Source organism: Dermacentor andersoni, chromosome 1 (assembly GCF_023375885.2).
Source record: "Dermacentor andersoni chromosome 1, qqDerAnde1_hic_scaffold, whole genome shotgun sequence".
Classification (NCBI taxonomy): Eukaryota; Metazoa; Arthropoda; class Arachnida; order Ixodida; family Ixodidae; genus Dermacentor; species Dermacentor andersoni.
In genome coordinates, this window is record NC_092814.1 from 218,738,567 (window position 1) to 218,756,841 (window position 18,275).

The following is an 18,275-nucleotide window of genomic DNA, read 5'->3' on the forward strand; positions in this document are numbered from 1 at the left end:
CGTGTTTGCGCCTTGTGGGCCTTCTCCCGCAGTGTTGCCGTGATGATGCGGCAGAATTCGCCTTTCGTCGTGAAGATCGAAATCATAAATCGCGTCGAACGCGATGTCCCCGCAGCGTGCAAGATTCCGAGGAGCACTCTTAGCACGATTAGGGCTAAAGTGGCCAGACTTGCAACCCGGTGCCCATGGCGCCCGACGCGTACGCACGGCCGTGTACGAGGCGTTCTTCATACGTGCCGGTTTACGCGTGCTCGGTGATGACTAAATTCTGATGAATGCGACGAAGCCGTTGCCGGTGTTGCCGAAGTTTGGAGCGAGCTGTCAAAATTTCCGGGACATTCAAATCAACGGCGGACGAGTTTGTGAGTGCAGATGATGGTGTCGCGACCACGGTAGAGCCCGGAAACGAAGACTACATCGCCGACATCGTACCGAGCACAAATGAAAGTAGGCACACTGAGGAAAGCAACTACGGTCCTTTGCCCACATCCTCCCAAGTGATTGGTGCACTCGCATTAGTCCGGTGCTTCTGCGCGAATGCGGAAGGTTGCGGCCTCAGCTGCTCGGACTCCTTAGACAACGTGGGGAAGTGCGTGCGTCGCAGACAGCGAAATTGCCCAAGCAGAAGAAAATGCAGGACTAATTTATGCGAAACTAAGCTAGTTTCGTCAATAAAGTGATTTTATAAATGGTATGTGCTTTTATGACATCCAATTATTTAGCAGGCTTATATCGAATTATGCTCTATATCGAACTGATAGGCGTTTTTTTGCGAGTTCGATATAGCCGGGTTTGACTGTACCTTTAGCGGCAAAGTATTTCTTAAATAGCCTGTTTCCACTTCAAATGCCTTTCTTCACTTCGATAAAGAGTGGTTCAGGGCCCCTTTAATGCACAACTGGTGCTTAGCTACTCTTAGGCTGTCTGTATTCCAAAAGCTGAAGCCTATATGTTACTTTCACGTGTGTGCAGGTGTCCTGTTAAGGAAATTGGAAGCTGGTCTTCGAGGAGTATCTCATGTCATCATTGATGAAATTCATGAGCGAGATGTCAATGTAAGTTTGTAAACAGTGTACTATAATGCCTGAAAAATATTCAGACTTGAAGGATCATGATAATTGTCTGAAAAACAAATCGGAGGAATAACCCACAAATGACCCAGAAGCTCATTAGTACATGTTTTGTTTTATAAGTTTGACTAGTCGAACCTTGTTAAGTATAACTAGGTTGCATAGGAGATGAAAATACCTTTGTTATATATCCAGTATTCGTTATAAGAATATACAAAGATATTGTCAGAAAGAAATATTGCAATCGGGTCTATGCGTAAGGAATGCACGTGAGATGCCTCCAGCGGGTCAGTAAAGGGTCGCCTGTGAATTTTGATGGCCCGCCAACACCTTGCCTTGGCGGATATGAGGCATGGAGACAACAGTAAATTGCATACACACACCCTGCACCCCCACGAATACGCAACTGTGCAATTGCTGTTATCGCATGGGATTGGCATGTTGGCTTGCCGACTGAAGTCCAACCATGCCAAGCCGCCGGCCAGAATGCCCACGCTGCCGACAGACTTCAAAATCGAAGGGGTTGCATTTGGATCTGTACTCCGCTACTAAGACCGTCTGTCTAGCCTGTGCATCTCGCACTCAATTGCTGATGGGGTTTATGAGTGCCAACATAAAAATGAGCACGCTGTGTGACATACTATACAGCGAAGCTGTATATGGCTAGCCGATTTGTCCGTCCGTTCATCCGTCTGTCGGTTGCCTGTATGCCGAAAACTCCAATGCAACCCCATGTGCACGCACAAAAAAAAAAAAGGAAGAAATGAAAAGAGACGCGCGATTAGCCAACATCCCCTAGATAGCACAAGGCCTGTTTACTCCGATCCATGCTGTGACTCTACATGGCCCGAAATTTGCGTTGACAAAGCTGGCATGATGAAAGCGGTGACGTCAAAATCACTGTTGCCTACTTGAGAGCATCCTCATTAGGGCAGTCAGGCCAGGTGACATGACGTCATGGATCAGAGCGAAACGGCCTTGTGCTATCTAGGGGGTGTCGTATTAGGTGCGCCAGTAGAGATGTCGTTGCTCTCTGTCGCAGCCGAGCGCGCGAGCTGCAGTTTCCAGGGTGTCTACCTCGGGGATTTTGAGTAGTCGGTACAGAAATGTAACTTGGTGAAGCATACCCAAAAGTATTGCAGTGAAGCATAACAAGTGTGGGAAGGGGCTGTTGCCACGGAACACTGTATTCCTTAATTATACATGCATGCACTTGGTATTTCCTGTCACAGTACGAGCACCAATATGCCTAATACGCATATCGGCAGGCCTGCAGAGCGTTTTCGAATACATTGCCCGTGGCGGATTGAGCCCTTAAGGGCAGTAAATGACATGCATTTATTTTTTCCAACCGGCCGATTTTTCGGACGTTATCGCGGCCCCTAGAGAGTTAAAAAATTGGACGTGGACTGTGCAACTGACCAAGAAGATGCTTCAAATGGTCCGTGGGGCGAACGAGTGGTGGAAGGCGGACAAGAACAGAAAGGACCTACGCATTGGGGAATGAACGGAAAAGGAAGCGTGCTGCTGCCGTTTTGAGCTCAAAAAACAGTGTTGGCTGATGCCGAGATGCAGGTGTCCCTCATTCAAACCAAAATCAACTCTTTAAAACAGTGAAACACAACACTGAGGCGTCGTGCGCGGGCTGAGAGTATGTCAGGACAGTTGAGGTTGACTTACGAGCTGTTGAGAGAGAATCTCAATTGTGACAAAGTTCGGGCCTCATACCACTGAGCTTGCTATCAGTTGATAGACATAGCTCATATTTGAAAATATTTGCTTCTGTATGCATCTCCTTTTTATTTGTGTTTGAGAATGTCCAACTCGATTTGCAATTTTTTTCGAACACATTTTATTTGCTGTGCATTTTACTAACCCCTCCCTTTTATTCTTTTTTTGAATAGCATAAACGCTACTCCTTAGTATTCAAATTGCATTAAGTTTTTTATTTTTTTCATATGCTTACTAGAGAGTGACAGCATCAACGATATGGTTTCAGCCCTTCTTGGTATAAAACATAGTTCTGCATCACTCAGGGAAAACCTGGAAAACTCAGGGAATTTGGAAATGTCAACTTGGTAGACACCCTGGTTTCTCTCCGGCTCCGAAATGTGTAGGCCTTGCGTCATACGTACCCCTTAGGAACAGGCAGCTTTCGATCTTGGGCACAAGAACAGACACGTGCAGCTGAGTGCAAGCAGCAGCTGCGTACCGAGGATCCGGCAGCCTACCAAGCCGTCGTTTAATGAACCGTCGGAATTAACCCAGCGATAAACACCGGGGCCGCACGTTTCAGCTTCGTTTGTTAACCATCTGTACGGAGTGCTTCGGCGGTGATATTTTGGACATGGAGGGAACCACATGTGGATCTGTACTCCAGTACCATATTCATCAGTCTAGCCTGTGCGTCTGATCTCACGTTTGAGTGCCAATAAGGTCTGCAAATGCGAACATTGGCAGCAAGTTTCCTGTAACGGCTTGCCAACAGCCACTCCACCGACAGCACTGCTTAAGCCGCTAGGCCTAAGCAGTGCTGTCTCGTTATAAGCTGGCAACCAAATTTGTGGTTTTATGCCAGATATAGTAACAACTTTTTTCATGGCTGCCATGTTTGTGGCATCACACATGCAGTTTATGCCTGAAACACCATGTGGCGTCCAAATTTTTGGTTATTTACGGGATACATTGGTGGTAGGGGTAGGTGACCGTGCCGCAGGAATCATGCGGGGCTGAAAAATCTGTAGGCAACTGTATTTGGCATTTTTCCTACCAGAATATACGAGGGCGAATCAGGAATTCTTTGCCCCTATTTTTCTTTAGCCTAATTACGGCTATAAATGCGAAGCCAACATATCCATTCCCAGCGGTGGACCTTTCTTAACCAGTCCAGCCTTACCTGCTGGTAGCTTCACAGCACGGCGCTGCTGTTAGTTGTTGAAGATGGCAGTTGTGCTTCACACGTCTACAGCGTACGAGCATAGAGAAAGAAATTTCAACAAGAGCGGACACTCCCATAGAGCCCAGCGGCCGAATTGACGGTAGTGCACCAAGCAGATGGTATTAACATCATTCGGTTTCGGTATTGGGTGCACGCGCTTTGAACGCCACGCCGGCTTCGCTGATCGCCGCGGCATTTTTTTTTTTTGCTTCTACTGCTGAACCACGCGCAGCCTTGGTGCGGAATCGTTTTATTATTTCGTAAAAATGATTTATTTATTTATTTATTTATTTATTTATTTATTATTACCCTCAGGGCTTACAAGAAGCATTATAGAGGGGAGGGGCATTAGAATATCAGTACATATAAAATAGATACAAGGAGAAGTGAAGAACAGTTATACCGCAAGTAATATACAGCAACAACAAGTAAATAAGCACAAAAGTAACAAGGCAAAAATAAACACTTAAAAATCAAGTAACAAGAATATAAAAAACGAAAACATGGAATAATAGCAATGAAAGAAAACGATAGCAATAGGTGACAACGCAGTTTTGAAGTAGACTTACAATTCGTTTGATAGTGCTCTGCGAAAACGGTCTGTATCAGTGATAGCGACTAGTGACGCAGGCAGGTGGTTCCACTCATGACATGTTCTCGGCAAGAACGAGTGTGAGTAGGTAACTGTGCGCTGCGCAGGTACATGAACTTTGAAGCGATGATCGATACGTGCGGAGACATAAGATGCTGGTGTAATGTACCGGGACTTGAGCTCGTGGTTATGATAGTAGATTTTATGAAAGAGCGAAAGACGAGATAATTTTCTTCGGGAAGAGAGAAGGGGAATGTCAAGAGCAAGTTTCATGTTAGTAACGCTAGAAGTACGGTGATAATTGTTAAGAATGAAGCGGACCGATCGATTTTGGACACTTTCAAGGATATTTATTAGAGTAGCATGGCCAGGGTCCCATATCGAGCATGCGTATTCGAGGTTAGGCCTGACATAAGTGACGTAGAGTTGTTGTTTTAGTTTCGGTGGAGCTAAAGAAAAGTTACGTCTGAGATAGCCTAGCATGCAGTTAGCTTTCGACGTGATGTATTCGATGTGTCTTTTCCATGAAAGATTGTTAGCAATATACACACCGAGATATTTGTAAAAAAGTACTGGGTCAAGGGGAGTATCATTAAGTATGTAGGCGGGGCAAGCTGACTGGTTACGGGAAATTCTCATTGTTTTGCATTTAGAAGTGTTTAGTTCCATTAGCCAATGCTTGCACCATGCTGCAGTGTTACTGAGATCATCCTGGAGTGTTAAAGTATCGTTAGTGCTTTCAATCTTGCGGTATATAACACAGTCGTCAGCAAATAGACAAATGGAACTTGCAATTTGGTTAGGAAGATCGTTGATATAAATTAAGAAAAGTAAGGGTGCCAAAACAGAGCCTTGAGGTACCCCTGAACCGACCGGAACTTCAGGAGAATCATTATCATTAATGCTTACATATTGTGTACGGTTAGAAAGAAACTCTCGAATCCAGTTGAAGACCAGGGGATCAATATTTAGCTGGCCGAGTTTTAGTAGGAGTAAGTGGTGGTTAACTCTGTCGAAGGCTTTTGCAAAATCTAAAAATAAACAGTCTACTATAAAGCCAGCGTCTAGGAAAGTATGGAGATCGCTACAAAATGTTAATAACTGCGTTTCGCATGAGAAGGACTTACGGAACCCATGTTGACTGTTATGGAAAAACTGGTTTGATTCCAAAAAGTTGACAAGATGAGAGAAAATTATGTGTTCAAATATTTTACATGGTACTGATGTCAAGGAAATAGGTCTGTAGTTGTACGGGTTATGGGTGTCGCCTGACTTGTGAAGTGGAATCACCTTTCCTTTTTTCCAGTCTCTGGGCAAGGAGCTATTGTTCAGAGATTTTGTAAAAATCAAGTTTAATATGATGGAACTATATTCGGTAGTACCTTGCAAGAATTTGGACGTAATGCTATCAATACCGCACGAAGAGGATCTTTTTAGTTTGTTAATAATAGAGCAGATACCAGATGAGTCGAGTGAAAATCTTTACGAAAAATCGAAAAATCTTTACAAGCCTCCACCGAATCTTTCATGAGCAATTTCATAAAGAAAACGCAAGACGTCTTCTGAAATTAGGAAATGTTCATTTTGCTCTATATAAATGCTCGTTCCGGGCTTCTTGTGCATTCATCCAAAGTTGCGGCACCAGGTAAGCAGCAGTTGTTGCCGTACGAAGCTACACTGGATGCCCTCAGCTGAAAAAAGTAAATTACAAGCATGTATCATTTTGGTATATTGGCCTACAGGAATATTGCGTGTAGAGGCGAAACGTGCATAAGTGGTAAATGAGCGGCATTACAGATAAATTTACTTTTACATACATTTCGTAACAAATAGACTCCTCCCAAAGAATGGCATAAAATCTGAAGAAAACATCTGATTTTCAAGCCTCCCTCCCTTCCCGGGCATTATTTCCTGAACTTTAAGAGCACAAATACACGGGTGACTGCACGTTTCCAAAACAACTTGGCCTCAGTCGACGCGATGGTACGCCAAGTACACAGAGGTGTACTTGGCGTACACCTCTGGCCAAGTACAGAGGTGTACTGTACTACAGCACAGGCTCTCAGCCAGACCATGTCGCATGCTCGCAGAATGCCTTCTAGTCGCACTCAAGACATATTGGTGGGTGCAAAGTCTGTTTTCAGTCGCTCGGAAGACAAATGTCAAGTTCTTGAGCTCCTTGGCATTATCTTTTACGCGCCCTGCCGGCGCAAGCAACACACTCCCGTGTTATCACTCTCGGCAATCGTTCATCGTGTTTTCGACAAGCGTGAGTACCGAAATAAGGTACTATATGTTGTTGCAGGGCCATAAAAAGCGTCACAAACTTGTCTCACTAAAATTCAGTACACGCAAAACTAACTCACCACAGCCGGCTTGCTTTTTTGCTAACAGCTTCATAACCCCAGGCACGGCGAGCATGCCTCGAAAGTATGCCTCGAGCATGCCTCGAAAGAAGTTAAGAAATGAATTACAATAATTTTTTGGGTAAGAGAATGCGTCACGAACTTCTCCCAGTAAGATTCAGTACACGCAAAACTTACTTCGGCACACAGCCAAGCTGCTTTTCGCCAACTGTGCCACTACGCAGAGTGCAGTCACTGTGCTTGAAGACTACCCCAAAAAGTAGCGAAATTAGTTACAATAATGTCTGGGGTCCAAGAAAGCGCCAAAACTTGTCCCAGTAAGATTCAGCACACGCAAAACTGCGTCACACGGCCGAGGTGCTTTTCTTCACAAAGCCAGGTGCTGGCGAGCATGCCCAAAAACTACCGAAATAAGTTATAATGCTTGGGTTCATAGAAAACATCGCAAACATCTCCCAGTACGAGTAACTAGGCCTGGACGGGGAAGCTGTTTCTCAATAACTGCGTCACTATATAGGTTCAGTTTTGTGCAGTAAGCCTAAATGTGCTTGAAGTGCGTTGCAGACCGTCAAGCAAAATTCCTCACCTTGCTGTAGTCCAGTAGTGCAGTGGTGCCGTGTCTAGATGCGGACGGAACGCAAGAAAACGCCAGGAGCCCGACTAACGGGCTACATCCAAAAGAGATGGGTTGCCGTGCAGGCGAGCTTCACATGTGCAGCTGGCCTTGCTTGCTTCGATTGCATGTCTAGCGAATGACGCATGCATATGGGGGCATCTGGCGTGTCGCTAGCTTGTTGTTAGGTGACGCAAAAAAAAAAATGTCGCGAAGTACAAGTTCATTTATACGCAAAACTTTTTAGTTTTAGCAGGAAAGAAAAAAAAAACAAACATCTAAGTTCATTTCACATTCTTTTTTTCTGATGTTCGTGTCAACTAACGGATGGATAAAGTTGACACTAGGCGTGATGTGTTTCCTGTTGCCAGTTTTTGCCGATTGTCCCCTCTTGTTGAATTTCTTTCTCTATGGTACGAGTAATGAAGTACAATTTGTTTTCTATGGAGCAAGGGTTGAATGGCCATCGAAATCCACAGGGAAGTGCAACCCAAGTATGGGGAAAGGTGTCTCGCTTTGAGAAGTGTGAGGTGGTGGTGCTGCGAGTTCTCAGAAGGCCGTGAAGACTTGCATGACAAAGAGCGTTCGGGGAGGCCACATGCGTTGCTGACTGGCAACAGGGGCATCTCTAATTTAATGCTGCGATGGGACAATTGTCCGAACCGGTGTGGGGACTCTGGAGAAATAATGTAAGGTACCTAGAATAGTACATATATTTGTAATTACTACCTGTATGTACCTTATTTTGGCTAATAAAAAATGGGGGTAAAGACTTACTTATCCTCGTATATCATGAAGCACATGCAAACACAAATTTGCTTCACAATAATATGCCGTGACAGATCTCGCATTTTCGAATTTGTTATAGCAGGAGAAGACTGTATTGAAATACAGTCAACGACCGATTTTTCGGACATGCCTAATAATTTGGACGCTTTCGCGGCACTGCCACGTACCCCATGGAGTCAAATGTATAAGAATATCTAAAATTTTGGACGCAGAAAACCTTCGTTGTCCAATTTTCATGACTTTTTTCCATGACCGCAGGACCGAAACGACATTATTCGAAGCCACCACCGCTGCCATTTTGATATCTTACCGCCTTGAACTGGCGCTCTGGCATGCAGATCAGCTGGCAGCTTTAGCCACTACCGCGGCAATGCTAGGCCTTGCTACTTCGACGTTTGCTACCAAGTTTCTTGCTGTTCAGTGCTTTTTGTTGAAACATTTCGCTGCTATTGGCAATGGCACCGACCCGCTTTTGTAGTAATCCTCGCTAATGATACGAAGCTCTGAAAACACGGTGCGTTGCATAATGCCGCTTCCAGAAAGTGAGCTTCATCTTCGTACAGAAGTGTTATGCGGTGAAGCATACCCTACTTGTAGTATTATGAAGAAGCATACCAGTGGAAATGGGCAATTGTCGCCAGACACAGTATGTATTCCTTAATTATACACACGTGCACCTGCTTTATCCTATTAAAGTACGAGCACCAATATGCCTAATAAGTGTACTGGGAGGCCTTTCGAGCTATTTCAGACATGCCTGTGGTAATTCGAGCCCTTGGGGGCAGTAAAAGACGTGCATTCATTTTTTCGGACGTTTCGGACGTTTTTGGACTCTCCTAGGAAGTCCAAAAAATTGGATGTGACTGTAAAACATGACCAAGCAAATTATATATTTACTTTGTTATATCTGATAATTCATTATATGAACATTCGGCTATCTGTTTAAGAAACATTACCTCTGGAATAAGTTCTTTAGATATTGTTCCTGCAAATGCCATGATTGTGACTGAAGCTTACTGCAGTAGTTTTTATTGATTCGATCAACATGACTTTGCTTCGTGGGCTTAGTGGCCGAGTGGCAGTTAGAAAGCCAGGAAATCACCCTACCATGAGAAATGCAGCTGCACTGGAACCTCATTGCAACAAAGTTGAAGGGGAAGCCGAAATTATTTTTTCTGTTCATTACTTCGTTATATCTATTATTGCCATTTACTGCAATATATGCCTAATGGGGTGCACAGTTGTAAACATGGAAATAAGAAGACAGCATTGCAGGGGCGCGAAACTTCTACATGGCCATGCTTGCGATGAAATTTCAGTAAAAGAAAGGAATCTTTAGTGTGTGCAGCACATGACTTCTTAGCACCTTAGGCAACAGCCTTTAGAGGGCTGCCTTTTGTTCCAATGTGATGGTCTTTGCTTCTACTTTCAACTTTGCTTGTCGTGATTGAGCAGCACGTGGCATACAACACAGTCCTCTGCTTTGGGATCAAGGAGGAAGTGAATTTCGGTCGGCTCATTGCCTCCAAGATTGCATTGGTCCTAATGCAATCTTGGAGGCCATACCCAGCTGCCAGCCCATGTGGCACGCTGTAGAGAGAAGGAGAAGCGAATGCACTAATATTTCACATTGCCACGCGTAGCCTAGCAGCGTGGCCTGGGTGTGACCCCCGAGATTGTGCCAGGGAGATCTCGGAAGCCATACTCAGCTGTATCTGCCTGCCTTCTACGCCACAGTAAGAGAGAGAAAGGTCATTGGAGAAGTGCGATAGTGAGCCGCTACTTTTGCGCAGCTATGTGTGATGTTGAGAAAGACCAGTATTACTCGACGGCGTATTCGACACGGGGATGCACGAGTTTTTAATTGCTGCCGTGAACGAGTGCTGAGCCCCATGGAAAGTGATGTGTTCGGTGCGCAACAGTTGGGTGTTTTTAAGTTTTGAAGATGAAAATAGTTTGTTATACAGGTAAACCTCGATATAACGAACTTCAATATAATGAAATTCTCGATATAGCGAAGTATTTGACTTTTTACAGCCTGTTGTCCATAGAACACAATGTATTTAGAACTTCACTATAATGAAGTGTGTTTGTATGCGATTTCAATATAAACAAATTTCGCTTTCGCCGCAGAGGAATGCCGAGACACTAAATGGAAACTTCCGTGGACGCAGATGGCTAAATTACTGAATTATAAGCAGCTGCTTGCAAACGCACGTTTCAAATTGTACGCGGCGCGACAAGAGTGACTGCCGAAGGCGAGTCACATCATGTTTCATATAAAGTCCAAGTGCAATAAGATACTATTGTGCTCTGTGCACTGTGTGCTTTAGGCATGAGTAAAAGTGTGTGAGGGTGAGACAAGAAAGATGGTGGCTTCACGAGTGCCGCCTTCCCGTGCGAGCAAAGGGAAAGAGGGAGAGGGGAGCGAGCTAGTGATAACACAATCAAACGCACGCAAGGGGGTGGAGTGGGGGGTAAGTTGGGCGCATCGGCCGTGGCTGCGCATGACCATAAAGCGTGGCTGAGCGCATACGCACCGCACACCCTGCTTTAGAGGTAATCTGCCGTGTGCGCAAAGAGTGAGTGTACTGAGACGCAGTGGCATCATGTAAGCTGTCTTTCCGGGCATTTAGCATTGGAGGTTGTGTAATCTCGAGTTTTGGTAACCCGTTGGAGCGAGAGGCAGCCAAGCATTCGCTCCCCGCTGCCGGCACTTTACCTGGTAACGTCGTCCTAGTGCGGGCGACGCCATCAGCCGCAGGACTGGAGTGCATGCAAAAGCTTAGCTGGCTTCGCTTAATTTGTACCGCCGGTGTGAAGATATCGTCGACGTGACATGAAACCCTATCATTTGTCACCACCCCTGTATTCATCAAAATGAATTGTTTTCTTATTCAAATTTGCTTTTTTCCATTGCCTGATAATTCTGAAAATTCTACGGTCCCTTTCCATGTAAGAAAAATAAATCGGCTACTGTACTTTTTTGCTTAAAAGGTCGAATTTCAATACAACGAAATTTAAATATAACTACGCAAATTGCCGATTTTACCTACTTTGTTATATTGAGGTTTAATTGTATATCCATTGGCAGGACAATTTTACTTCATTAAATCAAGGTATTACATACATAGATGTCTTCGGAGATCTCAAGAGGAATTTTATTTACTTTGTTATATCATTTATTTCGTTACATCTGGGTATGAGTTCTGTAATTAACTTTCCTTACCAGGCTTAAAGAAATCAATCAATTTGATGGACAGTTTTTCTACATGTTACATTTCCATTGGAATTCTACTACTAGTAATGCCATGCACTGTCTGAAATGATGACTGAACTTTTAACGATTAGTCAGATTTGACGGTTCGGCTGTGCAATACAGTTTTTTGCGCTAGAAGATGCGCACAAAAAAGGAGGGTACAGAATACTGGACAGGAAAGGGGGCACAATGCTTCGTATGTCCTGTGCCACCTTTTTTTGTCCTAAAGAGAATTTTGTTACGATGAAGTCCAAATAATTGAGCAAGTCTGAAAAAATTGAACTCGAACAACCAGTTGGACTACTGTACTTGGCGGTGCATGGAAGTTATTGTTACAAGGGTTTTTTGTTTTTTGTTTTACAGACTGACTTCATCATGGTTGTTATCAGAGACATGGTGCGAGCATTCCCCCAGTTGCGTGTTATACTGATGTCTGCCACCATTGATGTAACATTGTTCCAGTCATACTTCGAAAATTGTCCAGTCATTGAGGTTGAAGGACGAGCACACCCTGTTCAAGGTTATTCTCATTTAATACTAACTTGGTGCATGATACATTGAAAAAACTGTTTGTTTTTATAGTGTTGGAGCTCCTGTTCAAGTTAGAATAATTCGTTGTCGGGAAAGACATAAGTTGTTGCTTGTTTACTGAAGTGCTTAAAAGTTGGTATTTCTTATTTAGAATACTTCTTGGAGGACTGCATTGAGCTAGTCAACTTTGTGCCCCCACCAAACTCAAAAAAGCGCAAAAGGGATGAAGAGGACATTGAGACAGATGAGCCTGATGTAAGTACAACGCATCTTTCTGAAGTTATTTATTGCTTTGCATGGTATGACCTTAAGTGCTATTTGGCACAGATACTACTAAGTTTTAGCATTGTATTGCTCATCTAACATTAACTAGAAGTGTTCTAAATTAAAACTTTCATTTTGCTTTGTTGTTGTTGTTGTTGCTATTATTATTATTATTATTATTATTATTATTATTATTATTTTGTTTGGCTGACACGTTGCTGACTTTTCTATTCAGGAGAACTTGAATAAAGTGATAGACCCAAGTTATAAGCCTTCAACAAAGATGGCCATGGCTCAGTTGGATGAGAAGACCTTGTCATTTGAATTGATTGAGGTATGTGCTTTGCCTAGCCTGCTTTGCTGTGCTTTTTAAATATTTGTGCGTTCATCAGAAGCAGAACTTCTGAGGGAGTGGGGATTCAAAAATTCTTGTGAGCTTAGGGCATCCACTGTCAGACCTGTGAGACTGCATTGGTATTGTACTGATGCTAGCATGGTGTGTAGTGCACCACCGTAAAGGGGCCAGGCTATTATTGACAAATTTCATCCTGCATGCATTGTGGCACCATATTGTTTTTTGAATGAGGCACGCAATACATACATACTGTATATACCCGAGTAATGAATGCACATTTTTTTCCTACTAAAGATGGGGGGTGCATCATTATGCTTGCTAAATTTCATGGATTCATTTTTGAAAAGGCAGAAATTGAAATGTAAGACGGTAATGATTTGTAACATGCATAAGATAACTTATCTTTGCAGTAAAAATACATGTATACTATTTGCAAACCGTAAATATTCCACGTCGAAACCACCAGACCTACTGTTCGCGTTGCTGGCTGCTTCATCCACATCGTGGTTACACCATAGAATTAAGAACCAATGCATTAGCTGCGTAAAGTAGGCGTGGCCTAGGCCAGGTGTTCACGGCGAAACTGAATGTGCGCTCCAAACAGCGATCTCTGATCACACCCCAGCTCGTTCTCGCAGCCGCTTCCGGCCGTCTGCCATTATCGTAAATATCATGTTGAAGCACGCACCTTTTTTTGACAAGCATGCTGTGTGCATCTCTTTCCTCGACTGTCCTGCCCATCGGCGTGTCAGAGTTTATCGGTGTTCGATCAGTGTTTCCGCTTTGCGAGCAGATAAACTCTTGTCCCGCAGCACGCGTATAACTCGACTTAAGCCCATCACACACATCGAAACCCAAGGCAAGCAGAAAAGCGAGCCACACACATGTGAATTCGACACTACGCCCAACTATGGTGACTATGCCGATCAAGTTCAGGCCGCCCCTTCTTTACTTACTCTCCCGTGCCCCGTGCCTGGCTGCACATACTGCGCGCGCTCTTCTATTACGTCAGCATAAAGTATGTAAACTGTGTATGTTGCAGAGAGCCATTTGTGTTTTTTTTCTCTCTAGAATCTGAGAGGTGCCTTTGCGCTGGCACAGGTGGAAAGGAACGCGTTAAGCATTAAGTGCGCTTGCTTTAAACACGTGTGAGAGTCAAAGATTGTAGTCTCTTCGAAAAGCTACAGCATGGCTGTTCGATCGTGGCACTGCACAGTAAGGGATACGTTAATTTTGCGAGGAAATAAGAAAAGAAAATAAGATTTTTCGCTACTAATTTGGGGGTGCGTTCGTTATGCGAGTAAATACGGTATATAAAACGAAGCTTAGGAGATTACAAAAACTTTCACAATGCCATTGGTGCACGATTTGTAAAATTTCGACCCTGGGAGTTGCTCGTTACGTAGTAAAAATGGCGTAACAGTGCAAGGATTCCCTGCTTCTGGGTCATCAAAGTACCTAACTACAGTAGGACCTTGTTAATATGTTCCCATTATGCACATTTTCCGGGCTCCAACATTTGCAATCAAGAACATAAAGAATAGCCCTATGGAGTTGCGCTTATTTCTTACCGGTTCATACGTTCCCGGAAAACACGATTTTTCAGCACCAACGTTCAGTACGTTGCCAAATTGCGATTGTATGATACGTTTTCCAGCCACTAAATCCATGTAAACAAGAAATGCATGAGGCGTGCGCAATCGAGAACAGTGTACAGTCGAACCCACTTATAACAATATTCAAGTGCCATGAAAATTCTATTGTTATAATCGATAATTGTTATAACTGTGTTGCATAAAGAAAAAATCAAAATGGGGGATGGCGTAGCTGTTCCAAGAAAACTGTAATGGCGAGGAGGTGAGTTCTCCTCTCTACCACCTTCATCCATCCGGCTTCTGATTGTGTTGACTTGTTTAACTGTTTAACTTTGCTTCCTGCGTGCTCCGTAGCCGTGGCCATCGGCGTTCAAGAATGGCAGTGCTATAACTGCAAGGAGGGGTCATGGGCGGCAAGTGACATACGAGCTCTGCCGAGGCATTGCTTTAGTGGCCCCAAAAGGCGCCTTCTAAAAATGCGGCTAGGTTGCTGCGGCAGCATCTCAGCTTGAGAAATCCAGAGGAAATGCTGGGATGTAATCGCCATAAGCATTTCACCGCGTACTTCCCACTGGCTTGCACGAGAAAACCACATGTCTGTTAGCCTTGGCTTGCACGAGAAAACCACATGTCCGTCAGCCTTGCTTGCTTTACGCGAAGCTTGCCAACATGCTTCTCCAAGGCAACCAGGTGCTCCACGTAGTGAAGCAGAAGGTCCCTCGTTAAAACAAGCCCATCAGGGGCTGAATCATCTATTGGACTTCCCACGAGGACAATGTTGAGGCAGTGTTTTGGCACGTAAAACCCCATAATTTACTTTTTAATGTTGAGGCAGCCTGCCCTACCGTGTCAGCCCTGCCGTTGTGGCCGTCACTGTCGCTATCTGATGCAAGCACGTTTGCCACGATCACCTCATCAGTTAGAAGCATTTCGTTTCCATATCTATAGCTATGCGCTTTCTTTTCACCGGCAATATCGCATATTGCCGATCATCAGTGGGCGGGTCAGCCATCTTCCGTTTCGCCGCCGAGTGAAGCTGAGAAACGTGTCCAGGAACGACTTCGATGCTGCAAACAAAGACAAGCAAGAACGACTTAATCTGTTAGCAGAATTGTGAAGAATGAGGGCCATAGCATAGAGAAAGACATTGGCCATAGAATAAAGAAGCAACTGTTAGGGCCCAGAGAGCAATTTGGGGAACAGCGTCGGCAGTGTTGTCGGCACAATTGGCGCAGTCCATTCGTGTTTCAGAGTGTAGCGCGGCGCACAGCTATGGGGCGTAGCCCATTTGTGTCTGCGCACGTGCGATTCTATAACCACAAGGCCAGAACTGTTTAGAAATTATTCTATATTGAGTTACCCATCGCGATCAGGAAAACACATCTATAGCAGATAAATCAAAAGTTTTTAGGCACGTAGTTTAGGCTCTGGACTGTACTTGTCGGCAATAAGGTAGCCTCGCTGCCTGTGGGATTATCTGACTGAGCTATGTCGAATGCTCGGTTGCCATAGTCAAAAATTCGAATCCCTCTGTAAGGTTTCTTATTTTTTTTTTCATGATGGTGAGCGTGAGCTTGAAATTCATCTCCGCCAGTGCACAACATCTGCAGGCATGGAGTGACGTCTGTCACCGGCAAAAGATGCTGAGAGCAAGGGGGGCTTACTAATCCAGGTATAACCAAATTAGGAAGGCCCACTAAGCTTCAACAAGACACTTCCTCACCAGAACAGGAATTGGCCTCCCTGGTGCAGTATTCGGCCACTCCCTCCCAAATGACTCACTCAATTAGCCAATGGCCCTCAGTCCCCAGCAGCTGCGGAGCACCTGACCCAGGCGGCGGTCAGACCTGAAACGCAGCAGAGGGTGCTAAGAATCTCTGGGTCCGGACAGGCCGCCAACGGAAACTGACCCTTGCAACGTTTAACACCCAAATCCTCTCGAGTGAGGCTAGCTTAACAGGACTCTTTGAGGAACTATCAGACATTGTTTAGGATATCTTCGGCCTTACTGAGATTAGAACTGGTGAGGCTTATACATTGCTGAATAACGGACATGACCTCAGCTATAGAGGTCTCCTAAATAAGAAGTACGGGTAGGATTCCTGATCCATAATCAAACCTAATAAGAGGTATAGATTAAAGGTAGTACAAGCCTACGCTCCAACATCCAGTCATGATGATGAAGTAGATCAGTTTTATGATGTCGAATTAGCGACGAGAAAAGTGCAAACTCAGTGTACTGTAGTAATGGTAGACTTCAATACAAAAGTGGGGAAAAAGCAGGCCGGGGAACAAGCACTTGGCAAGTACAGCGTCGATTCTAGGAATGCTAGAGGAGAGATGTTGATAGAATTCACAGAAAGAAATAAGCTTCGAATAATTAATACCTTTTTCAGGAAGCGTAGCGACTGAAAGTGGACCTGAAAAAGCCCTAATGGTGAAACAAAAAATGAAATTGATTTCATACTTTCTGCCAATCCCAGCATAGTGCAGGATGTAGAAGTGATAGGTAGGGTAAAGTGCAGTGATCATAGATTACTGAGGGCTAGGATTCACCTCAATTTGATGAGAGAAAGAGTAAAATTGGTCAAGAATAAACAGGCCAACCTAGAAGCAGTAAGGGTAAAAGCAGACAAATTCAGACTTGTGCTTGCCAACAAATATGCAGCCTTAGAACACAAGAGATGATGATGATGATGACATAGAGTTAATGAATGAAACCGTAACTAGACTGGTTTCAGGGGCAGCAGTTGAAGTGGGAGGCAAGGCACCAGGGCAATCAGTAGGCAAGCTCTCCCAAGTAACAAAAGACCTAATAAAGAAACGACAAAGAATGAAAGCGTCCAACTGAAGAGATCAGACAGAATTCGCAGAACTGTTAAAACTGATCAACAAGATGAAAATAAGGGATATTCGAAATTATAACGCGAGTCAGACTTGAGGAAGCAGTAAAAAATGGACGCAGCATGAAATCAATGAAAAGGAAACTTGGCATAGGACAAACCAAGATGTATTTACTGAAAGATAAGCAGGGTAGTATAATCAGCAATCTCGAAGATACAGTAAAAGCAGCGGAAAAATTCTATACTGACCTGTACAGTACCCAGAGGAGTCAGGATACCTCAATTAGAAACAGTAATAAACAGGATACAGAAACTCCTCCTATAACTAGCGATGAGGTCAGAGGGGCCTTGCAAGACATTAAACGAGGAAGAGCGGCAGGAGAAGATGGAATAACATTCGATTTAATCAAAGATGGAGGAGACATAATGCTTGGAAAACTGGCGGCTCTTAATACGAAGTGTCTATCGACTGCAAGGATCCCAGAAAACTGGAAGAATGCAAACATTATACTGATCCACAAAAAGGGAGGCGTTAATGAATTGAAAAATTATAGGCCCATTAGCTTGCTCCCAGTATTATATAAAATATTTACCAAAACAGTCTCTATTGGAACAAGGGCAACACTGGACTTTAGTCAACCAAGGGAACAGGCTGGCTTCAGGAAGGGATACGCTACAATGGATCACATCCATGTCATTAATCAGGTTATCGAGAAATCCGCAGAGTACAATAAGCCTTTCTATATGACTTTCATAGATTACGAAAAGTCATTTGACTCAGTAGATATACCGGCAGTCATAGAGGCATTACATAATCAAGGAGCGCAGAGCGCTTACAGCGCAGAGCGCATTACATAATCAAGGAGCGCAGAGCGCTTATGTAAGCGCACAGCGCTTACATAAATACCTTGGAAAATATCTACAGAGGTTCTACAGCTACCTTAATTCTACACAAGAAAAGCAGGAAGATACCTATAAAGAAAGCGGTCAGACAGGGAGGCACAATCTGTAATACTATTCACTGCGTGTTCGGAAGAAGTATTCAAGCTATTAAACTGGG

The 18,275-nt window shown here is 44.1% G+C and overlaps 1 protein-coding gene across 3 annotated transcripts in view; it reads left to right on the forward strand.

Annotated features, from left to right (window-relative positions):
• mle (dosage compensation regulator mle) overlaps positions 1-18,275 on the forward strand; it is a 126,787-nt gene that overhangs the window by 43,057 nt on the left and 65,455 nt on the right. For all 3 annotated transcript variants that reach the window (XM_050196377.3, XM_050196378.3, XM_050196379.3), the window contains 4 exons: positions 973-1,055; positions 11,991-12,147; positions 12,310-12,413; positions 12,658-12,756. In XM_050196377.3, the coding sequence (XP_050052334.1) occupies positions 973-1,055; positions 11,991-12,147; positions 12,310-12,413; positions 12,658-12,756 (443 nt within the window). The remainder of the gene's footprint in view (positions 1-972; positions 1,056-11,990; positions 12,148-12,309; positions 12,414-12,657; positions 12,757-18,275) is intronic.